The sequence below is a fragment of the Enhydra lutris genome, unplaced genomic scaffold (genome assembly GCF_002288905.1).
Source record: "Enhydra lutris kenyoni isolate GAN:26980312 unplaced genomic scaffold, ASM228890v2 scaffoldscaffold111, whole genome shotgun sequence".
Taxonomy (NCBI): domain Eukaryota; kingdom Metazoa; phylum Chordata; class Mammalia; order Carnivora; family Mustelidae; genus Enhydra; species Enhydra lutris.
Genome location: NW_019154195.1, coordinates 906,283 through 929,923, shown reverse-complemented (window position 1 = coordinate 929,923; position 23,641 = coordinate 906,283). Strand labels below are relative to the sequence as shown.

The window sequence follows — 23,641 nt, the reverse complement described above, 5'->3', positions numbered from 1 at the left end:
TCATACATCTCCCCTCAGAGGCCTTTCTTCCTCCTCTGGGGTGGTGGTAGCTGGTGCAGAGGTGCTGGGGGGCCAGGCCCCCTCAGCCAGTCTTTTTACAACCTCACCCAGTTGCCCTAGGTTCTGGGTGGCCTCCACCAGCTGGGTCAGCCCCAGTCCCAGGGCTTGGCGCTCCTGCTGCTCCTGCTCCAGGACCTGGGTCAGCCTCTGCAGCTGGCCACCCACGTCCCTCACAGCAGCCACCAGCTCTACCAGGGCAGGCGGCTCACAAGCCATGACCCTTACAGGTGGTGTTGGAGCCACACATGGGCCAAGGGGGTCTGGGCTCTGACCAGGGGTTGGCCTTGGGGTGAGATGGTCAGGGAAAGGTTGACCCAAGGGGTGGGCCATGGAAGACAGGTGGAGGTCAGAGGTCACTGTGGGGTCAGAGGCTGAGTGTGGGGTCTGTGTGGGTGGTGGGCTTGGTTTGGGGCTCTGGCTTCTTGGTGGTTCGAAGTCCTCAGTGGACAGAGTGTCCACGCTTGGAGCTGGAGAAGGCCTGGAGTGGCTGGACTCCGAGGTTGGAAAAGGCACTAGGCTGGCCATCTTGGATGTAGAGAGATGAGAAGACCCCGTGGAGGTCAACCAGGGGTGTAGGCTAGACTTGACTGTTGGTGCTAGAGTGGGAGAGAACAGTTCTGTTCCCGAGGAAGTTAGAATGGACTTGGTAGTGATCATAGGGGTTGAGGTAGGGTCAGCCGTCATGCTGGGGTGAGTGGAGGTGGTAGAATGAAGGGTCATGGTGGGGTGAGGGGTTGTGGCAGGGTAAGGGGTTGTGATAGGGTGAGGGGTTGTGGTGGGTGGAGCGGCAGTGGACTGAGGGGTCGTGGTGGGATGAGGGGTTGCGGTGAGGTAAAGGGTTGTGGTGGCCTGCGGGGTTGTGGTGGGTTGAACAGATGTGTTGGGTTGAAGGGATATGGTGGGTTGAGGGGGTGTGGTGGGTTGTGGGGTCATGGTGAGTAGTGGGGTTGTGGCGGAATGAGGGGTGGTCGTGGGTTGAGAGGTCAAAGTGGAGTGAGGGGTGCTAGTAGGGTGGGGGTTTGTGGAGGAGTCTGGGGATTTGGAATGATCTGGAAATGTGTTGGCATATGGAGCTGTGCCCAAGTTTGGGGTTGTGTCAGATTCTGGAGTCAACTCTGAGGTAGAAGAAAGATGGGTCACCACTGCCGGTGCAGAGGGGTCAGAGGTCAGTTCTTTGGGCAAGGTGGGTGGTGGGGTGGGTGAGAGATCAGGTGTCAGCGCTGGAGTCACAGCGCCCTCAGGGGTGGACAGAGTGAGGCCAGGGGTTGTCAGAGGGAGGTCCGAGTTCATCTGCGAGGCTAGGTCTGGGCTGGGCGGCGAAGAAGTGTCAGGAGGGTCAGAGGTCACCCCTCGCCTTGAAGCTGCCTCAGGAATGAGCCCTGGCGCAGAGTCGGGGGTCACCGGTGGGCCAGGGGGCTCTGGCGAGGCTGACGGAGCTGGGGAAGCGGCAGGGGGCGCTGTCCTGGCCGCTGTGGGGCGCTGCAGCCGACGCTCCAGCCACGGTTTCCTCAGGGAACCTGGAGGAGGAGGAAAGACAGATGGTCGAGGTCAGCTTGCCCCGCCCACCCCCTTGGCCTGCCCTGCCCCTCTAGGGAGGAGCCGACCAACGGGAGGGCGCAGACCTTGCAACGTCACGGTTCCCCAGCAGACTTCGCCCCGCCCCAGCGCCCCACCTCCCCGCCACCTGTGACGTCTCCAGACGCCACCTGGCGTCCTGCAGTGCAGGCGAGGGGCTCGAGGGAGGGGAGGGGTACCGTGGAAGGTGGGAGGGAGCGGAAACGTGGGGGGCAGGGACGGGCGGCCGGAGGGGCTTGCGGAAGCAGGAAGGAAAACGCGGGAGTGTGGGGATTGTGGCGGCTTACCTGGGGAGGCGGGAGGGGCGGGGGACGAGGGAGCAAATGGGGAAGGAATGGGGGAGATGCCGGAAGGTGCAGAAGCGTGAGGGGGGATGCAAGAGGCTTCTGAGCGTAATCTCAGTGGTCAAGATTTTTATGTCACTTTTTAAACAAAATTACTGCAAAAGACCCACTATGAACAAAAGAGTCCAAATTTTAGCCCAACAGGATCTGACTGGGCCAGGATTAGGGAAAGTCAAGTGAGGTAGATGGGATCCTGCCTTTAGTTGAATTTTTGATGTTCAGTTCATTGCGAATGTTTTACATTAATTTCGATTTTTAAAACTATAAAGATATTTACCTCGGTAACCGCGTGTTTTGGTGGCACCTTACGTTTAGGGCCTGAGTAGAATGAGAAGCCTCATCCCTTTCTTGGCTCAGCTTCCAGGTAAATGAGAATTTTATCCCTTTTTGCAGATGAGGGGAGTCAGGCCAAGAGGGTAGGTAACTTGCCATGGGTCGCACAGATACAGTTTGCAAATTGTGGGGACAAGATTTGAAGCAAAGTCCTTTGCATTCAGAGTCTGGGTCGTTAAATATCACTTTCCCAGTGACAGGTATGATAACATGTGGCCAACCCTAATCTCAAGTGTGGCTAGTGCAACTAAGGGTTAGGGTTTCCTTTTTCAAAAAAAATTATTTTGGGGGGGCGTCTGGGTAGCTCAGTGGGTTAAAGCCTCGGTCTTCAGCTCAGGTCATGATCTCAGGGTCCTGGGATCAAGCCCCGCATCAGGCTCTCTGCTCAGCGGGGAGCCTGCTTCCTCCTCTCTCTCTGCCTGCCTCTCTGCCTACTTGTGATCTCTCTGTCGAATAACTAAATAAAATCTTTAAAAAAATATTTTTGGTGGGCAGCAAAGCAAGGTTTATTGAATGATAGCGAAGTGAATACACAAAGCTCCCAAGGAGGGAGGGGACCCAAAGGGACTGCCCTCCTTTTTCACATTTTTAATTCATTTAAAGTAAAAAGCCACCAGTGTTGATAGCTAGCATATTGAACAATACAGCTCTAGAGAATTCCAGGTTTCCTGCAGGATTTTGGACATGCCTCCTGTTGCTGCCGCTGGTTTGCCGCATCAGAGAAGTGGCTCAGTGAGGGAGTTGGCCTCCAGCCATGCTGCCTGTGCTTAAACCCCAGATCTGTCGCTTCCTAACTGGGTGACCATGGACAAGTTATTTAACTGCCTTGAACCTCAGTTTGTGGATGATCAACGGACCTCCCTTATAGAACTGTGCTGGTGCAAGGGGCTCCTGTGGGCGCAGAGACTTAGGACAGTGCCTTGCAGGTAGCAGGCACTCTTGTGACTAATACTGTCACACTCACTGATGTCCATCCTCAGTTTCTCTCATCTGTGAAATGGGTGTAATAATAGCACCTACATCATAGGGCTCCTACAGATGCCTGAGAGCTAAAGGGGTAATATATATAAAGTTCTTAGAACAGTCCCAACACCTGGGTATACTGTTCAGTAACCATTAACTGATTTAGTTATTATTTCAAGAATCACAGCTTGCTTAAATATTGTAGGGGTCCAGATGTCTAGAGTGGTATTTTTAATTTTTCAGACCCAAGGTTCAGAAAGCCAAACTAATAATACTCTTCTGTACGTTGTCATCAACAGCCCGGCAAAGACTCTTCTTTTTTCTCCTTTTCCTTCCCCGCTCTCCATCCCTCTCACTTTCCCCCACAGCTAGCTCCATTAGTGTATTTGACACATGTCCTTAAAGATAGGTCCTTACACAATACCTTACAAAATATAAAAGGCATATATGTATATACGTTAATGTATTAAGTGTACGTGTATTTTTGTGTTTGTGCTTTTTAGCTTTTGCAAATCGCTGGAAATTTCACGCTGCTCTTTCTCCATCTTCAGTTGCTCACACTGCCCCGTGCTCCTGTGTGTGCAGCTCGACTCGCTTTAGCTCCTGCGTGGGACTTCACCACACGCACCCACTGCATTTCTCGTTACCCACTGCTGGACACATAACCGGCCCCCAACTCCTTGATATCACAGTGTTCCAAAGAAAACCCTCATACAGCTTGCCCGTAGAAGCCTACTGAAGAATTTCTCTGGAATACATGCGGCACCTGGGTGGCTCAGTTGGTTAAGCGACTGCCTTTGGCTCAGGTCATGATCCTGGAGTCCCAGATCGAGTCCCACATCGGGCTCCCTGCTCGGCACGGAGTCTGCTTCTCCAGCTGACCTCTCTCATGCTCTCTCTCTCTCTCAAATAAATAAATAAAGTCTTTAAAAAAAAAGAATTTCTCTGGAATACAGGAAGAGGATTGCTGGGTCACAATGTACAATCATACCTAATTTCACTATCTTTATCAGATACCTATATCCAGTGGGGATGTCCGTTTTCCCACATCCTCACCCACACTTGATATCACCTACCTTCCAAATTTTCTCCATGCTTGTCATCACTTTAACTTTAATCTTCCTAATTCTTTATGAGTGTGAATGTTTCTACATATACTTGTTGGCCATTTGGGCTTTCTCTTCTGTGAATTGCCTGGTCATAACTGTTACCCATTCTCTTGTAGGGCTTCCTGTCATTTCTTCATTGATTTGTCAGAGTGAATTGCATAGCATAGGTTATAGTTTCCCTACCTGGGCATCGTTGATGTTTGGAGCTGGATGATTCTTTGTTGTGGGGGACTGCTCTGTACAGAGTAGGATATGTAACAACACCCGTGGCCTTGACCCATTAGGCTCTAGTAGCCTCCCTACTCTTAGTCATGACAATCCCAAACATCTTCAGATATTGCTAGTTACTCCCAGTTGAGGGCCACAGACATAGATAATAACCCCTTGTATCAGGATATATTTCTGCTGGATCTCTGGGGTGAGAGTGGGGTCACCACTGGGGAATTCGGAGTCCATCTCTCTACCCACAACACAAACAACCCGGATGCCACAGCTGCATGCCTCACCTGTGTCTCCACGGATCCTTGGAGCTGGAGAGGGACGGCCTGGACTCCGGGTGGTAGCAGTGGTAAGAGTGGATCCAGGTCTGCCTGCAGTGGGTGTCCCCTCTGGCAGAGCCCCTCCGGAAGGTGTATCCCACGTCCAGGAAGGCTCGTAACTATCCTCATCACCTTGAGAGATATAGGGAGAACTGAGTCTCGTTTCCCTTTATTATGACCCTCTGCTCCTCCTGGACCCCAACTCAGGTCTCATCCTGTCTCACCTGCACCCCCCAATCTCCTCCCTGACCTCACAGCCACCCCGGTGACTCAGCCAAGATGCTCTGAACTACTAAGAACAGAAACTGGGACTAAACCAGCTTATAAAATAAGAACAGTTCTTATTTCAATGTCCCTGCCCCTACTCATTCTTTATTTTTCCCTTGGGGGGAGGAGGACACCTATAATATCTTTATTAATGAACAACCAGGAACATTTCTGTAGCATTTTCCCTATGTATTTTGGATGAATACACTTGGATAATCTCTACATGACAATTTTATGACAATACATATGACATATATATGACAATACATATAAATGTATAATATCCAGTGACCCTCGAACTCTACAGATTATGCAGAACCACCTGTATGTGGATTTTTCCCACAAATACAGTACAATACTATACTGTACTTATATTTTAGTAACTTTTTTCTCTAGCTTACTTTATTATAAAAATACAGTGGATACTGGGGCGCCTGGGTGGCTCAGTGTGTTAAAGCCTCTGCTTCGGCTCAGGTCATGATCCCAGGGTCCTGGGATGGAGCCCTGCATCGGGCTCTCTGCTCAGCGGGGAGCCTGCTCCCCCGCCCCCGTCTGCCTCTCTGCCTACTTGTGATCTGTATTTGTCAAATAAATAAATAAAAATTTTTAAAAATGTACTGTATAATATACATAACATACAAAATATGTGTTAATTGTTTATGTTATCAGTAACGTTTCCCGTCAACAGTAGGCTATCAGTAAAGTTCTGAGGGAGTCAAACTCTCTCATCTATATGTAGATTTTTGACCGCATGGGGGTCAGTGCCCCTAACCCCCGTGTTGTTCAATGGTCAGCTGTGTAATATAAAAATTAACCATTTTATATGTATGATATAAAATATAACGTAAAATACACCATTTTATATAGAGAGAATTGAAAGACTGAATTCAGTCTTCTGGCTTGGTGGATCAAAAAACGTACTTTAACAATAGCTTTTTTGGGCGCCTGGGTGGCTCGGTCAGTTAAGTGTCTGAATCTTAATTTCAACTCACATTGCGATCTCAGGGTTGGAAGAGCCAGTCCCACGTGGGGCTCCGCGCCCAGTGAGTCTCCTAGAGGTTCTCCCCTTCCCCCTCTGCCCTTCCCCTGCACTTGTGTGCAAATGTGCATGCTTTCTCTCTCTCTGTCAGGTAAGTAAAAAATCATTAAAAAACACAATAGCTTTGTTGAGATATAATTCCCATACCTTAATGTGTACAGTTCGGTGGGTTTGAGTGTATTCACAATGTTGGGCAACCAGAAACTCCATGTTCCTCACCTCCCTTCACTAACTGCCCCCTGCCCACCTCTCTGACACCCCCTCACAGCGCCGCCTTCCCCCACGGGCTTGCTGCTCACACCGGACCCCACACCTTGAGGTGTTCCCATCTAGCCTCGGTGCACCTCTGAGCTTTTGCCCGTGGGATTGCCTCCACCTGGAATTCCCTTCTCCACCATAGACATTTTCCCACTCTGCACGTGAAACCAGCAGGAGGATGGTGTCTGACACACTAGGCACGTTTGTCCTGGTCACTTTGAGCTCTGCGGCTGGCTGTCCCAGTTGCGGAATTCCCTGGCTCTGTCACCTGCTAATATATTACGCGAATAGAACATGGGTCAATTTTCACCTCGATGCCTGGCATTGCCAATACCTCCGTCCCATCTCCCTATTATTAACCGTTCTTAATTAAATACCCTCCCCATGCCTGTCAAGTGCCTTAAGAGGGAAACTATGAAATCCTACCTGACGGTCATACTCATTAGGAATTTTAAGAACCATTAGCCTTACTATTAAAAAATTAAAAATGGAAACAAGCTTAGGGAAAAAAAAAAACCATTAGCGGTGAAGACGTCTTTTCAAGATGCTGGGTTTTAGGAGAACTCCACTGAGAACACAAATTGAGCCCCGTTACAATGTCAGTCCACCAACTGCAGGCATACTCCTTGGGTCTCTGTGTTCTTGAACTGTGCTCTAAGATATGGCCACCCGTGGGGCGCCTGGGTGGCTCAGTGGGTTAAGCCTCTGCCTTCAGCTCAGGTCATGATCCCAGGGTCCTGGGATCAAGCCCCGTATCGGGCTCTCTGCTCAGCAGGGAGCCTGCTTCCTCCTCTCTCTCTCTGTCTGCCTCTCTGCCTACTTGTGATCTCTGTCTGTCAAGTAAATAAAATCTTAAAAAAAAAAATATGGCCACCCATCCACTGGCCGTTAGTGTGGGATCAATTTGATTTTTTTCATTAAAACGTGCATTTTAAACGTAAGCAGCGGCATTGCACAGTTACAGCCCTTGTGAGGCCCAATCACCTCCCTTCCCCCAAAGGACTCTCTGAGGCCATATTTTTCTCCATGTTTTAGCTTCCTAAGTTGAAGACTTGCCCATCTACGTAACACTGCATGCGTAGTTTTATAGCTTGGATGTGGGCGTGTCCCTTCCTAGCTGGGTGAGCAAGTCACTGAACTGCTCCATGACTCAGTTTCCTCACCTGTAAAATGGGTACCATGATGGTCTACTCCATGGGGTCGCAAAGCCTGGCACGTGATAAGATTATTCTTTGAATTCAATTCATCTCTCTCCAGCTCCTTCTTTTTAACCTTCATTTAATATTCTGTCGTACCAACACACAACTGTTGATTCGTCCGTGCCCTGTTGACAGGCAGGTAGGCTGTGGCTAATGTTTTGCTGTTACAAATACGGCTGCAGTGAATTCCTTAGATCTGTGACCTTGGGCTCAGGAGTGAGAACTCCTCAACACCTAATTGTATAACTGCGGTGTGGAAGGCAGAGGTGTCTCCCTAGACCTTGTTAAACTGCCCTCCTAATGAGGCGCAGAGTCGCATGCCCACCTTTACCCCACAACCTTTGTGCTGTCAGACATTTTAATTTTTGGCAATCTCACGGGGAGAGGGTGGCTGGGGAAGCTGCTGTTTTGCTACAGATGACCGAACTAAAGCCCAGAGAAGGCAAGGAACTTTCCCAAAGTCACACAGCCAAAGAGCAGTGTTAGGCTTCAGACCCACAATGGTCTACCTGGTCCTTAATGGAGACCTCTTTCCCTTGAGGTGCAAATCTACTGAGCCTTACCCCACTCCTCCCCTGGTGAGCTTTCATTCATCCTTCAAGATTTTATTCAAAGGCCACGCCCCTTCCCCCCTCAACGAAGTCACGCCTGCATAATGCTTCCTGGGTTCTTCAGAGCTAATTCTGTCATATGCTCCTTCCCTGTGTTCATGACAAGCGTAGTTAAGAGTGTAAATCCTGGAGTTAGAATCCAAGCTCTGCTGTTTGCTGTACTGGCCCTCTTTGTACCTGTTTCCTTATCTGTAGAATGGTGTTAAGCGTTGTACTGATCTCATAAGTTTCCTTGGGGGAGGAAGTGAGTTAAACCATGTGACGCTGGTAAATGGCTCCTGACACACGGGGCACATTCAGTGAAAACTAGCTATGATTGTTAATATTATCACCCAACCTCTGAATTTAATCTTGCATTTACTCTTGGATCCTCTCCCCTCTGCATGACCTCATGCAGCCGTAACATACAGCAACAGCCCAAATCCATGAGTCATCCCACCTTCCAAGCTGGGTATGGGAGGCCCATGAGACACGGCTAGCTGTCTGCACAGCCTCATCCGTTCCCACAGCCTCACATTCCATTCTGTCAGTGTATATCTTCAGCCCAGGCACCCCGCAGAGCTCCAGGATGGTGTATCTAATGTCTGCACCTGGGTGTGTCAAACACATCACCAATAGATCTAATATTCCCACTGCGGATCCAGCTGCAGTGTTCCCTGATCCAGTAAAAGGTGGGTCTCCATCTCCCACCTCCCTCTTCTCACACCCCACCCAACCCCTCACTAGAATCCATCAGCTCGACTCCCAGAATATAGCTTACACAATCCACTTCTGAGTCTCCACTGCTACCCTGGCGGAGACCACTGTCACCTTTCCAGAGACCTCTCAGTCTCCCTGTATGCACCCTGGCTCCTCCATCCATTTCCCATGCGGCATCCTGAGTGACTGCTTTGACAATGCATGCATGACTGCGTCCTTCCTAGCTCAAGATGCCCCACCAAGGGCTTCTCACTGCATAGAGAATAAAAGTCAGAGTCTAGCCCGCTCCTATCACTCTCACCCTGCCTGGCTTACTGTGTTTCGGTCATGCTAGCATCCTTGCCATTCTCTCAAGGTCTCACCAGAAGGCCTTTGCATGCGCTGCTCCCTCCGTCTGGAATGCACCTTTAGCTCCCTCAGGGCTCCCCACTGCAGATCTCATCTCCTGCCGTCATTCCCATCGACCACTCCATTTCAGCCCGCTGACCTTGAGGCCGTTTCTTCAACCAGCTAAGCACGATTCTGCCTCAGAGCCCTTGCATGCAGTGCTCCCTCTGTATAAAACATTCTCCAGCCAGATACCTGCATGGCTTTCTCCCTCACCTCCTAAAGGTCACGCTTAAAGGGCACTTTTTTCTTGGCCATCCTATTCTAAATTGCAAATCTCAGCCTCCCTTTCCCTTGCTCATCACCGCTGTGTTCTCAGGGGTTAGTATTCATGCCTGCCGCACAGCAGGTGACAGGCGTGTAAATGTCTGTGTCTCCAAATTCTGAGAAGCCTCGAGAAATACTGCTTCAATGAACTAGAAAGTGAAATTCAACCTTTTAAGCTTCTAGCTTCGGCTGTTACGTTCATTCAACAAACGTGTAAGTCTCCACGGAGTCTCTACAGCACGGATTTGGTGGTAGACCGGTGGGGGAACCATGCTCCCCCAAAGACGCCTGTACCCTAGTCCCCAGGACCTCTGAATAGGTTACCTTATGTGGCAAAGGGATATTGTAGTTGTGATTAAAGGTGCAGACCTTGAGAGGAAGAGATTATCCTGCATCAATCCAAGTAGGCCCAGTCCAATCACACAAATCCTTAAAATTTAGGACAGAGGAAGACGTGAAGACAGAAGGAAGCTCAGAGAGGTGCAGCATTGCCGGCTCTGAACATGGAGGAAGGGGCCACGAGCCAGGAATGTGGGGGCCTCTAGAAGCTGGAAAAGGTAGAGAACAGATTTTGTCCTAGAGCCTCAGGAAGGAACGCATCCCTGCTGGACTTCTGACCCAGGGGACTGCAGTGAGCCTGCGCTGCTGCAAGGCAGTACGGGGCGGTTACGTCCCGGTAAAGGCGGGATGGAGCCAAGGGTCCAGGGAGAGGGCAGTGTCCGGCGGGCGACGCCCTTTAACCCCGGCCTCTGCCCCCGGAGAACTCCCTTCCTCCTGGTGTCTGCTGTTGGGTAATACCATGTCCTCGGCGAGGCCCTTCGGGATCGCCCTACAAGAAACAACGGCTTCCCTGGGATCCTGCAGCGGCCGTTCATTCACGCTAAACCAGCCTCGCCACCAGCGTTCCGAGGTTTTAAACGGTTTCACACACGTTTTGTTCTTGGGATTGGGACCCGAGGTCGCGCGCAGTCCTAACCCCGGAGCACCCCGCGAGCTGGACTGAGCAAGTCGCTGATCGTTAGCTCAGGAACTCCGTCATCTCTCCCAGTCCGAAGAGCGAAACGTGTGTGGAATCACGAAGACGGGCCTTAGCAGCGGCTCCTGAGTTTCCGCCGAGGCAGATTTGCCCCCGCCGCAGCCCGGGCGTTCGCCGCAGGGCCCAGGTCTCCCGCGCGCCGGAATCGCGCGCACCCCGCACCGAGGGGGCTGTGCGGGGCTGTTTTCCCACAGGAAGAAGCAGGCTCAGAGAGGCGGGGTCCCTCGTTCGCAGGGTCACCTCGCAGTGAGGGGAGGAAGGCGCGTCTGTCCCTCCTCCCACTCGCCATCTGGCCTCCTTATCACTGGACCTGGGACTACCCCGACTTTTCCCAGGCGCGGCTCGCGACGCCGCTCCGAGCTCACGTCACCGCCTACCCCCACCCGCCCCGCACCCCAGTAGGACCTCCGGGCCCCGCGTCTGACTGTCTCTGCCACGAGGGGGCGCTAGAGGATAGCCAGGGGTCTGCGTCCCGTTGCACAGAACAAAGGCTCTAGGACTCCGGCCGCCCGGCATCGGGCAGGACCGGCCCGTCCTCACAACTCCCTCCCCCGCCCTAACGCGCGGCGGCCCCTCGGCCCGCCCCTCCCCTCCGTTTCCTCCTCACAACCAGCCCAACCTCGCAGACAAGTCACCGCTCGGAAAGCGCAGTAAGCGCCTCCCGCCCCCGGCTTTTATTACCGCGGGCGTGGGTCAGCCGGCCAATCAGGAGGCGCAGCGCACCTGTGACGTCACAAGCCGTGAGGCTGATTGGGCCCATTCCCCGAGGGCCGCGCGTGCGTGCTGAGCGCCAGAAAAAGGCGGGAAAATGCCCGCGGGACGGGGCGCCCCGTTCCTGAGGCGACGAGTCCCTCAGGGAAAGACAAGCAGAGGGGCGCGGGGCGACAGGCAGAAGGGGGACCTTCGGGGGGTGGGAGAGCACCCAGAGAAGGGAGAGAGCAGCGGGAGGGTGAAGCGCGGGCACAAGGCTGGGTGGAGTGAAACAGGCGGGGCCGGGGCAGGAGGAGCCATTGGTGAGCAGAAGGTGGAGTCCGCGCGCGGGGCACAGAGGGGCGGCCGGGGGCGCGAGTGGCCGGGCGGGGGGCAGGCAGACAACAGCAGGGCACGCGGGGGACGGTCGGAGGCAGAGAGAGCGAGAACACGGAGGGTAGAGGCGTCGGCAGGGGCAGAACAGGAACGCGGGCAGTGTGCACTGGATGCGAGCACATGAGAGCGACGGCGACAGACAAGCGGACCGAGAGAACAGCAGAGCGACAGAGACGCGGAGCGGGCTAGTGGAAGAGAGCCAGCCGGCCGGGCGGGAGAGGACCGAGGGCCGCGGATGCGCATGCGCACAAATGCACACGCACATGCGCAGGGACGCAAGGCCCGTAGTGCCTGCGAAGCCGGGAGAGCACGCGCGCACGCGCAGGGACGCGGGGCTAGACAGGCGCCGCAGGAAAGCCTGGAAGAACACTGCACACATGCGTGGACACGGGGAACCCCGGGAAGCAATGCGCATGCGCAGGGCCACGGGGCCTGGGAGACGCTGCGGGGAAACCGCCTGAGCAGCAGGCGCCGGGACAGCAGGCGGGTAGGGGCGCACGGGCTCCGGGTGTGGCCGCAGGGGTGGAAGGACACTCGGGCCGCACGGGCCAAGCTCTAGGGGCCTGGGGGATGACGTGGTGACCTCAGCCCTCTGGGAGGTCTCCGGGCTCTGGATGGAGGGCCCCAGCCTCAGGTGTGGCGGCTGGTTTGCGGGAGGACCGTGGGCTCGGGCCGTGCTGAGCCTGGTCTGATTCTCAGAGACACACGGGGGTCTCCTCTTCAAGGCTCTCGAGAGGAGCCCAAGGAAGGAGCGTTTTGGGCCTCTGGAGCCGCGGAGAACCTATCCGCGATCTCCGACACCCAGGCCAGCTCCCTCCGGGGTCTCTCGGGAAGCCTTGCCAGGAGGAGCACACAGGTCGATGGCGGCTCCATCTGCACCCTGGTCGTGCACCTCACCTGTGTCCGGAAGACGCCTTGTCGCCGGAGACGGGGCCCCTGGGCTCTTGGTGGTGCCCCAGGACAGCGTGTGTCCAGGTACCCCTGCGGTGGTGGTCAGCTTGGCCAGGTCCTCTCCAGAGGTGGGATCCCACGTCCAGGGGGGATAATCATCCTCATCGGCGTGGCCTTGGGAGAAAGTGGGACATGGGTTGAGTCCCTCCCTGCCTCAGGTCCTTGCTGCTGCTCCAGATACCCTTCCAGAACCTCCTAGAGTGACTCTGGGTGCCCCACCCCATTCCCAGTACCAGTGCAGGTGAGCCCCACGTCTTCCTCGTGGTCACAGTTGTGCTGGCCCCACGCCCCAGCAGGGCAGTCACTCAGGGAGGCCTCGATTCCCTTGCAGCCCACGTCATCCAGCCAGATGGGACCGGTCCCGGGGCCGTAGTGGGTTTTGCCCACTCGGGACCGGACCCTTCCGCAGCCCAGCTCCCAGCAGGCCACGGTACTGTCCCGCAGGTCCCAGCTGTCATCGCACACTGTCCCCCAGCGCCCAGCATGCCACACTTCCAGCCGGCCAGCACACCGGTTGGGCCCATCGGCCAGACGCACCCGGAACGGGCCTGCTGGTAGAAGACCCCAAGTCAGGAGGGGTCAACAGGGGTCAGCCTCACCTCTTCTTGTTCCCCCCACTCACCTGATCCCCCAGCGGTGCTCCCAGTGGGGGAGGGGGCTGGGTCTTTGGAAGAGTCTGGAGAACCTTGTGTTGGGGTCTCAGCGGATGGCTCCATGGAGGCCAGAGGGATTCGCTCCACTGTGGCCTCAGAGGTCATTTCTCGGGGGCTTTGAGTGGTCGGTGTTGCCACGGTCTTGGCAGTCCGTTCTCGGGGGGCCCGGGGAGTCCGTGTTGCAGTAGTATGTGAGGTCATCCTGTGGGGGACTTCAGTGCTCAACCTGGCGGTAGACTCAGAAACTGTTCTTCGGGAGGCCTCAGTGGTCAGAGTCGTGGTGGTCCGTGAGGTCAGTTCAGGGGGCCTCTGGGTGCCCAGGACCCTGGAGTGTTTAGTGGTTGGAATCACGGGGGGCTGAGTGGTCAGTCTCCTTGCATTTTTGGTCACCCACTTCTTAGTACCCTTGGGGGTTTTCCCTGGGGCTTTGGTGGTGGTTTTCTCAGGAACACTGGGGGTCAGCTTTGCTGGGGGCTTGGTGGTCAGCTCCCCAGGGAGCCAGGCATCCGGATCTCTACCCAGGCCAGGGATCCAGCTCCAGCTGAAGGGGTCTGAGATGGAGTCCAGGCCAGGAGTGTCTGGAAGTTGGGAGGAGAGGACATGGAAGGTGGCAGACACCATAATGACAAGGTAGTCTTTTCGATCCCCCCTTCTCCCTCATCTCTTTGTTCTTTATTCATTCACTCCTGCATGTCTCCAACATTTATCCAGCATATTCTGTCACCCAGGCACTGTGCCAGACTCTGGGGATACAAACCTGCTGGCCAGACACACCACCCCTGCTCCTTGGCTTTTCCAGTTGGGACACGCCTGACCCTGTCTGCCCGTCCCACATCAACCTGTCCACTGGCCACCCACGGTGTCACTTCCCATAACTTCTGACAGTCTCCCTTTCTCCCTGTCCAGCTCTCACCAGTTACCAGAGTGGTACCAGGTCTGGTGGGTCATTCCCCAGCTGAAAACCCTTCTGTGGCTCCTGTGGCCTCGGGAAGAGAGGGAAAGGTCCTTAGCTTCCGTGATACCATTGTGTGGGCCACAGCTCTCGTCACATTTCTCTGATTAGATTAGCAACGTGTGTGCAGTAAAGTGTCACCTGTGCCCAAGGAAATGTCTGGCCCCTGGCTCACAGGGCTACCTAGAGAGTCAGTACCAATACTGTGACTCACGGGCAGCCAGCGGGCAGGTAGCCAGAGGTCGTAGCCGAGCTCCTGTAAAACTCTGCACCCGAGGCTGGGGGGACGTCTCTGCTGGGCAGTACTGCACGTGTATGGTCACTTGCCCCCGCTGGGAGAGCTAAGTGCTCTCTGCACGGCTCCCCGGGGAGGAAGGCTGGGGGCTCCCTGCAGACCTCTCCCGCATCAGCCCCTGCGCCTCTGCCCTCGACTGGTTTTTATGATGGCTTTTCTGATTTTTTGGGAGTCCTTCTATAAGATTATAGAACCTGAGGTTTGTCTCGGGGCCCTCCCGAATGATACCGTGTCGCACGGGTTTGCAGAGATGTGTGGGTGCATCTTTGTGTCAGTGAGCTGTGAGCGTCCCAAAGGCCGGGACTGGGCTCCTTCTATCTGACACCCCAGCACCCGGCTCAGTGTCTGGCACTCGTAAACGTAGCAGATGACAGACACAAGGCTTGTGTGTACTGCAGCTGGCCCTCACCTTGGCCTCTCTCCAGCTCCCGACACCCCTGTCCTCACTTCTTTGATCTTGGGGAGCATAAACGGGAGGAGGAGAAAGAATCCCAACTGTGCCACTTAGTTGCTGTGTGACCTTGGACAAGTTACTGAACCTCTCTGTGCCTCAGCTTCCTCAGTAAAATGAGCATAACACCCACCAGCTTGTACTTATTGTGAGGCGTGAGTGCGGTCACATGTGTGGGAACACCCAGCCCGGGCAGGGGGCTTAGGAAGACGTGCACGCGGAAGATGTTAGTGCAGATGTTACTTCCCATTCCTTCTTCCAGGAAGCCCTCCAGGAGCCAGCAGGTGGTCAGGACCTCCTTACCAGTGCAGGAGACTCCAACATCTTCATTGTGAGCACAGTTGTGCTTCCCCCAGGGTGAAGCGGGGCATTCTGAGAGTGAGGCCTCGGTCCCCAAGCACCCCACGTCATCCAGCCAGATGGGGCCAGCCCCCCAGCCGAAGCGGCCAGCCGCAGGGTCCTGCTGCCGTGCTCTGCCACAGCCCAGCTCCCGGCAGACCACGGCTGAGTCCCGCAGGTCCCAGCTGTCATCACACACCGTCCCCCAGCGTCCGTTGTGCCACACCTCCAGCCGGCCCGAACACCTGCTGGGTCCTGCCACTAGGCGCAGCTGGGGGGACCCTAGGGTGGAAGAGACCCAAAGACTTAGGAAACCGTCTGGCTGTCCATCCCTCTGCCTGCCTTGCATTCATCCAGACTTCTGTCCATCTTGGCTTCGCCAAATCCGTCCATCCTGGCGGCAGGGACAGGGATAGAGTCTGGCACGGTCTGGGTTCCTTGAAAAGTGGAACACGGAATCCCTGTATGATCCAGAAATCCCACTGCTTGGGCTTTACTGCCGGTAAACGGAGGATGGCTACTCAGACAGGTGCTTGCGCACAGGGTCCTGGCGCTGTTCACAGCAGCCCAAGGATGGACACGGCCTGACTGTGCATCCCTGCATGGAGGGATAGTGGAGTGAGGCCTGCACACGAAATGGAATAGGATTCAGCCTTTCTTAGGAGGGGATTCCGCGACCTGCCCCGTGGGTGAAGCCAGAGGACATCGGCACGAGTACTGCAGGTCCCATCTGCACCATGACCCTGGAGGAGTCTGGTTCATAGAGACGGTAGAAGGGTGGGCACCTGGGCTGGGCCAGGGGAAGGGGATCCCGTGTGTAATCCGTCTGGGGTGTCTGGGATGGTGACAAAGTCCCACAGCTGCATGGTGGTGGCTGCCCGACCTCATGAATGGGTTTCGTGCCACTGAACTCACGCTTAAAAACAGATGAAGTGGTCAATGTTATGTTGCGTATAGTTGACCGCAACGAACCCAACAGAGGACGTGGGCTCTGGGACACGCTGCCTTCACCCGTGTCTTAGCCATGTGGCCTCCTCCATAACACGGACAACATGCAGCACCCCGGGCCCGCGTGGCCAGGAGTGTCCCCTGACGGAGACAAGAAGCACGCCTGCAAGAGCGCCGGTCACACACAAGCCCGTGAGCACTGAGTGACTCAGGAAAAGCGGGAAAGCGGCCTCCGGGAAGAATACGTTTCCCATCCTGGAGGAGTCAGCTGTGCTAACCAGGCCTTTTTATTGTCTGTGTGTCTGTCTGTCTGTCTTTCTCTCTCTCTCTCTCTTTCTTTCATTTGATTTATTTACAGTGGGGGGAGCATGAAAGGGAGAGGGTCAGAGAGAGAAGCAGACCCCCTGCTGAGCAGGGAGCCTGATGCGGGACTCAATTCTGGGACCCCAGGATCACAACCCAAGCCAAAGGCAGTCGCCCAACCAACTAAGCCACCCGGGTGCTCTATAGTCTGTTCTGATGCTTTGGCCTCTCGGGGCCTTGCTGACCCTGGAGGGACCACCCCGGAGGGCTAGCTAAATCGAGAGGAAGCCAGCGGAGCGCGCCTCCTGTCTGCACACCAGCCAGTCCAGAGCCCACCACCCCCACCTGCTCCGGGGCAGGGGGCTCTCACGCTCTGGGCCACTGTCGACGTGGCCTGGTGCCCCATAACCAGGGGCAGCCCCGGTGCCCCACAGCTCTTGGAAACCATCCAAGCAAGCCAACCCTGAGCCTGCTTACTCGGCCTTGCCCACTCCTTCCCATAGAAGCCATGGTCAAGGGGCGCCTGGGTGGCTCAGTGGGTTAAGCATCTGCCTTCCGCTTAGGTCATGATCCCAGGGATCGAGCCCCACATCAGGCTCTCTGCTCAGTTGGGAGCCTGCTTCTCCCTCTCCCACTCCCCCTGCTTGTGTACCCTCTCTCTGTCAAATATAAAAGAAGCAGCAGCAGCAGCAGCAGCCATGGTCAAGGCTCTGGCTGTGTGTTCCCCTCACTACCCCTGCCTCCTGGCTCATGCTGCTCCTTCCCTGCATGGCCCCTGTTTCTACAAACCCAATATCTTTCCAAGGGCAGTCCCGTCCTGATCTGCTGGCCTCACCACACCTGAGTAACACGGCAGGGCATTCAACCAAGCACAGACCCTTGAGGGCACGGGGCTCTGTTCCCTTCGCCATCCTTGTCTTTCCCCCGATGAGAACTTATGAGCAGGGAGAAAGGGCAGGGGTTCGGGGGGAGCACTGACTCTGGGGGAGGAAGCAGTCAGTAAGACCCTGTTTTCTTAGGGAGCAGAACGGACTCACCAGCTTCCGGGCCAGTCTCCCGAGGCACAGTGGGGGAGGCAGGAGGAGGTGGGATGTCTGCTGTGCCTAGGGACAGGCTCCCTGTGGGGGCCGGGGGCCTGGACACTGCCTCCTGGGACGAAGAGCGGTTGCTGTCTGCTGCTGGGGCCGTGGGGGGGACATACCCCAGAGGCATACCTGGGGCAGGGAATAGCCAATCACCACCGTGGGTGATCCCAGGACCACGGATTTAGAGTGAGGGCCCATGGATCAGGACAGGAGAGAGGGGCGCATGGGGTGAGCATGCCAATGCCCCACGAGCCCCCCACTTCCTGTGCCTCCGCTTGAGGCTCCCACACCCCCAGCCTCTCCCTGTGTCCTCCTCACCATCACACACAGCCCCGGCGTCCTCCCGATGGTGACAGTCATGCTGGCCCCAGGGCCGTGCGGGGCAGAATCGCAGGGCTGTCTCGTTACCCCGGCACCGAAGGTCATCCAGGAAGATGGGTCCAGCCCCTTCCCCAAAGAAGGCACCCCCGGGGGCGGCCAGCGCGCCCCCGCAGCCCAGCTCCCGGCAGGCCACAGTGGCGTCCCGCAAGTCCCAGGCATCGTCGCACACCGTCCCCCAGCGGCCGCTGTGCCACACCTCCAGGCGGCCTGCACACCCGTGGGGTCCATCAGCTAGACGCAGCCGGGGGGCTGGGCCTGGATGTGGGAAAGGGAGAGGAACAGACAGACAGGAGACTGCAGTGGGTGAGCGGTGTGAGCTCGGAGGACAGGCAGCCACGTGCGCGCAGATGCTGAGCTCTCCAGGGCTGGGCTTCCTGCCCATGCTGCTGTGTTCAGGGGGACAGCAGACGCCCCACCTTCCGTTTGCCAATGGGGAAAAGGCTTCAGGATGGGAAGTCACTCAATGGGAGTCCAGCAATGGTCTGTCCACCTCCCAGTGCCCCATTTGTGCAGAAGCAAGCCCTGGGGACACTGGCCCTCACCCCACGTGCTGGCTGCCTACCCCAGTCCTGTACGGCAGGCTTCTCGACCTCAGCATCACCAACATCGGGGGATTGTGGGGGGCCAAGCTGTGACTGTAGGATGTCCACAGTGTCCCTGGGCTCCATCCCCACATGTGAGGGCCATCCACAGTGTGACAGACTTTGCCCAGTGTCCCCTGGGAGGGGCCGGGGGTGGGGGGAGATCACACCCCACCCTCTACAAAGAACCCCTAGTCTGCGGACTAACCTCTTGCTGGCTTTAGGGTACATTTCTGTTGGGTCTGTCTGGGTGAGACTGGGGTCACCACTGGGGAGCACAGAGTCCATCTTTCTACCCCCTAGTTTGGGGGGGTACATCACCCCCGTCAGTGCTCTGGAGAAAAGAACTGACCAGGGAGGGATCAGACATGAAGAGCTGCCTTACAGGACTTCTCTGGGGATTAAGGTGTCAGTAAGGCTCCAAGCTTCCCCAGGCACCTCAGTAGCATTCCCTTCTTTTCCCCAACCACTTAGCCCTCCCTGGGGTCTCCACTTACCTCCCAATCTGGGCTCTGGAGAACCTGCTTCTGCCTCTCTGGGCTGCCCATCCCGCACAGCACAGTCCCAGCCCACTGCTCAGGGCCCCAACCCCCATGGGTGGCCTCCGTTCCCACCACTCCAGGCTTCAGACGCCCGCCAGCATAGCAGCTCTGTCTGCAGCGGGATAGACCTGGCTGGTCAAGTTCTGAGTCTGGGGCTGAGTCCATAACCTGGGTCATTTGGGTTCCTTCTCCAAACCTCATTTCCACATCTGGGAAGACAGGGATGAGAGCACCCACCCCAGACGGTGTCCACGTGGTGGTGAGGCTCAGACACAGCTGGGAGGTACCCAGCACACTGCTTGGCACAGAGCAGAGACTCAGGAGAATGTCATCTTCCTCTTCCCGTTCACATCAGCCCACAGAAGCACTGCCTACCCCCTGCCCCCTTGCTCTGGTGGGCACCCACTGTCCACCTGCAGCCCCTGTGCTTTCCCACCCCACCACTCTGGGTGGCCATCGCCCTGTGCCTGCTGGGTCCTGCAGCAGACATGCTGTGAGTCCATAAGAGTGAGGACTGGGTCTCATGCTGTCCCTGACTGGAGTGGATGGGGTTCAAGTGGTATTGGGGGAGGGGGAGGGAAGGGGGAGGGAGAGAAGGAAGGAAGACGGGGAGAACTGGGAGGAGAGAGGGAAGGGAGAGGGGGAGGAAAGGAGGGAAGCAGGAGGGAGGGAAGGGAGAAGGGGGAGAACTGAGGAAGAAGGGAGAGTGGGAGAGAGGGAAGTAGAGAGGTAGGAGGGAGGGATGGGAGAGGCTGGGGGTAAAGAGGAGGGAGGAAAGGAAGGAGGGAGGGAGGAGGAAGGAAGGGAAGGAAGAGGGGGGAGAACTGAGGGGGGAGGGAGGAGGAAGGGAGGGAAGGAATGGGGGGAGGATGCAGGGGGAGGGAGGGGAGAGGGAGAATGAGGATGGAGGGAGGATAGAGAAGAGCCCTAGAGAGAGCAAGTGCAGTGGGTGGGGTGCAGGGGGTGGGCAGTGCGGGCGGGCGGGGGGCATACCAGTGCAGACCAGCCCTGCGTCCTCGCTGTGGTCACAGTTGCTCCGACCCCAGGGGCTCCGGGGACAGTCCCGCAGAGCCTGCTCCCCGCCTCCACACCCCACGTCATCCATCCACACAGGCCCCGAGCCCGGGCCAAATCTGGCGCCTCCGGGGGCGGCCAGTGCACCCCCGCAGCCCAGCTCCCGGCAGGCGACGGCAGCGTCCCGCAGGTCCCATCCGTCGTCGCACACGGTCCCCCAGCGGCCGCCATGCCACACCTCCAGGCGCCCGGAGCACCCGTGGGGGCCTGAGACGAGGCGCAGCCGCTCTGTGTGGGGATGGGCAGGGAGGGAGGGGGTGGTGAGTCTCGTGCCAGGCAGTTTGGGAAAAGCAGATTCAAACACCCTTCATTTTCCAACTGGGAAAACTGAGCCCCAGAGGGAGAAGTGGCCCGAGATCCACCTGCCAGCTGGGCCTTTAAGAGTGCTGGGGTCCCAGCAGGAGGATGGTATCTGGGGCAGGAGCTGCCTGGGGCCCCTGATCGGAGCGGGGCGGGGCATGGGAGCCTGGCCCGAGTCCCGGAGGGATATGGTGCATGCTGGAGCCCTCCCGGGTACCGGCTAGGAGGAGGCCACCCAGGGGTCCCCAGGTCAGTCCAGGCCAGGCCAGAACTGTGACAGAGAGGTCTGCAGAGAACATACCCTGTCGGGGGGCTCCAGCCGTCAGCATGGGGGCCCTGGTGGATTTGGGCTGCTTGACTGGCCGCGGGCTCTTCTTCCTGGAGTTGTTCTGTGGGGTCCCGGCTGGGCGGGGGGCTGCGAGAGACAGTGGTTGGTCGCTGCAGATCCTCCCGCCAGGCCGCCAGGCCGCACTGTGCTACCTGGGAGTCCCTGAGGATGCAGCGGGGACTGCGACGGGGGCGGGGGGGGGGGGGCTCGGGGGGGTGAAGCCGCTGAGGCCGTCTGTCCCCGGGACATATCAGTGCGGAAGGCCCCTCCCTCTCCCTCCCAGCTGGACGCGCGGCCAGAGGGGGCTCACCATGGGTCACGGGAGGCTCCTGAGAGCCAGGGCTCAGCTCCCCAGACAGTCCTGGCCAGAGGTCCCCCTCCAGGATGGAAGTCGGATCCTCCCCGTCTCTGGAGTTGGCCACACGCTGACCTGCGAGAGGGAGCGCACAGGAGCTTGGCTGGGGCGGCCCTGACCAAGGCAGGCCTGGGGACACCTCGGGCCGTGGTCAGCTGGGAGTCCCGCAGGGAGACACCCAGGTTTTCCAGGGGTGGGGGTGCCTGGAAGTCCAGACCCTCTGAGTCCCTGGGATCATGTCTGTAGGAGTGCCCCTGACGGAGGCTCCAAGGCCTCTCACCTGCACAGACGACGCCCACGTCCTCCTCGTGGGAGCAAATGTGGGCCTTCCAGCCGCGGTGGGGACAGAGCCCCAGCTGCCCCTCGCTGCCCCGGCAGGCCAGCTCACTCAGCCACACAGGTCCTGCGCCCTCCCCGAAAAAGGCACCTCCAGGGGCAGCCAGTGCGCCCCCGCAGCCCAGCTCCCGGCAGGCCACGGCGGCGTCCCGCAGGTCCCATCCATCGTCGCACACGGTCCCCCAGCGGCCGCTGTGCCACACCTCCAGGCGGCCCGCACACCCGTGGGGGCCGTCAGCCAGACGCAGCCGCTCTGGGGGGACAGAGGAAAGGCTGGGACACCTGGGAGGCCCGGTCCCCGGGAATGGCAGGACCAGGGGCTTGCCTGCGGGGTGTGGGTGAGGCCAGCCGCCCTGGCCACTGGTGGGGGTCCCAACTCCTGGGTTCTCAGGAGAGAGGTGGCCCCCATGGGAAGTGGGGGGTTGGTCACCAGCGGTTCTGGAGGAAGCAATGTCCAAGGTCATAGTTGCCCACAGGGCTGCTGGGGTTCCCCTGGAGGGGGAGACTGGACAGGGGTGGGTTGGAGCTGGGCAAGGCCAGACAGAGGTGCTCAGGGCCACTTACCAACAGCCTGGATCCCCATCAGAGCCGCTGGAAGGGAGGTTGGAGGGGTGGGGTAGAGTGAGGACAGGCCCTTTGGGGTGCTTTCTCCGGGTCTTAAATACCCCAGCACACACACACACACACACACACACACACACACACACTCCTCTGAACCAGAAACCCACCGTCGGGAGGCAGGACTCTGGAGAGAGGGCTGGGCAAGACTCAGGTCCCTGAGACGGGCGGGGCCCCACATGCCTTGGGTCAAGGCTGGGAGCCAGGCCCTTTGTGCTCCCCCAGGGGCTTGGTTAATGTCAAATGAGAGTGACCCCCCCCCCACCAAGGTCAGGGCCAGTTGCGGTGGGGAGTAGTCCCTGGGGTCCTCAGAGGGTGGGATGCGTGTGCAGAGGCTGGGTCCCTTGGGGGGATCAGGCAAGGACGACCAAATGTCCTTCATCCCAAGCACTTGAGACAGGGCCCCAGAAGTCTGAGTCGTTTTAAGTGTATGAGCTCAGGGGTCAGAGGTCCCTGAGTCCCCATGGAGAAGGGGTCACTCACCGAAAAGGCAGGCCAAGACCCTCATGTTTGCAGACTCCAGGGCAGGGACGGGGTGAAAGGGGACGCGAGCAGAGAGGGGAGGAGGCTGCGGCCACCGGAGGGAGGGAAGAAGGAGAGAGGGAGAGAGGGAGAGAGGGAGGGAAGCGCCTGCCAGAGGCGCCCTGGACCGGGGAGGAGCAGGCAGTGGCTGGACGCTCTGCCAGAAGGAAGAGAGGCTGCCTGCCGAGGAGGCAGCAGGGGACAGGAGCGGGGGCAGGGAGGGGGCTGGCCGCAGCGGAGGCCTGAGGAGGAGGGGGGTGGCAACGGGGAGGAGGGTGTCCAGCTGCAAAGCCCCACAGGGAGCTGGAGCCGCCAGGCCCAGCACCCTGCTGTGCTTAGAGATGCTGTGGGGAGGGTGGCCCGCGGGAAAGGGACCCGGCAGAGGCACGCACAGGCCGCCACCGTCTGCCTCCTCTGTGCAGCCAGGGGACGAGGTGGGACCAGGGTGGAGCGGGTGGACCATGGATCCAGGCTGGCAGCAAGAGGGCTTACAGCTCGACACCAGGAAGGACTTCCTGGATTGGGAAAGGGGACTGAGGAAGCCCTCCTGGCTGGCCCTCGTGGGGCTGGATGCAAACCCTTCGGCCCCCATCCAAGGGGGCACTGGGTGAACCCCAGGGAAGCCGGAGATGGGGGGCAGGCGGACTAAGCGCTGAGTGTAAGGTGAGGGAGGGGGACTCCACACGCACACTCACACACACAAACTCACACTCACTCACTCCCCCCACCCCCCACTCTGCACCAGGCAGCTGTGAGTCGGAAAAAATTCGGTAATGGGGAGCGTGAGTCAGAGGGCTGGCAGGGAGCAGGGCTGCCGTGAGCTCACTGCCTCCCCTTCTCCCGGCCCAGCACCCC

General features: G+C 57.6%; 1 protein-coding gene across 1 annotated transcript; it reads right to left on the bottom strand.

Moving 5' to 3' along the window:
* Nucleotides 1–22,772, bottom strand: LOC111139614 (scavenger receptor cysteine rich family member with 5 domains). The gene is made up of 14 exons (XM_022491940.1): nt 22,748–22,772; nt 22,211–22,237; nt 21,591–21,899; nt 21,266–21,385; nt 20,929–21,042; nt 20,247–20,555; nt 18,068–18,385; nt 17,702–17,878; nt 15,378–15,695; nt 13,346–13,954; nt 12,957–13,271; nt 12,670–12,837; nt 4,891–5,055; nt 1–1,577 (listed from the first exon to the last, which is right to left on the bottom strand). Exons 1-14 carry the CDS (start codon nt 22,770–22,772, stop codon nt 1–3), a joined length of 4,551 nt encoding a protein of 1,516 aa, XP_022347648.1.
* Nucleotides 22,773–23,641: the final 869 nt, after the last annotated feature.

Coding starts and splice junctions, on each gene's coding strand:
- LOC111139614 (XM_022491940.1), bottom strand. CDS start 22,772: ATGAGGGTCTTGGCCTGCCTTTTCG. Junction 21,900..22,210: donor GATGGGGATCCAGGCTGTTG/GTAAGTGGCCCT, acceptor CTGTCCCCCCAG/AGCGGCTGCGTCTGGCTGAC. Junction 21,043..21,265: donor GGAGCCTCCCGTGACCCATG/GTGAGCCCCCTC, acceptor TGTCTCTCGCAG/CCCCCCGCCCAGCCGGGACC.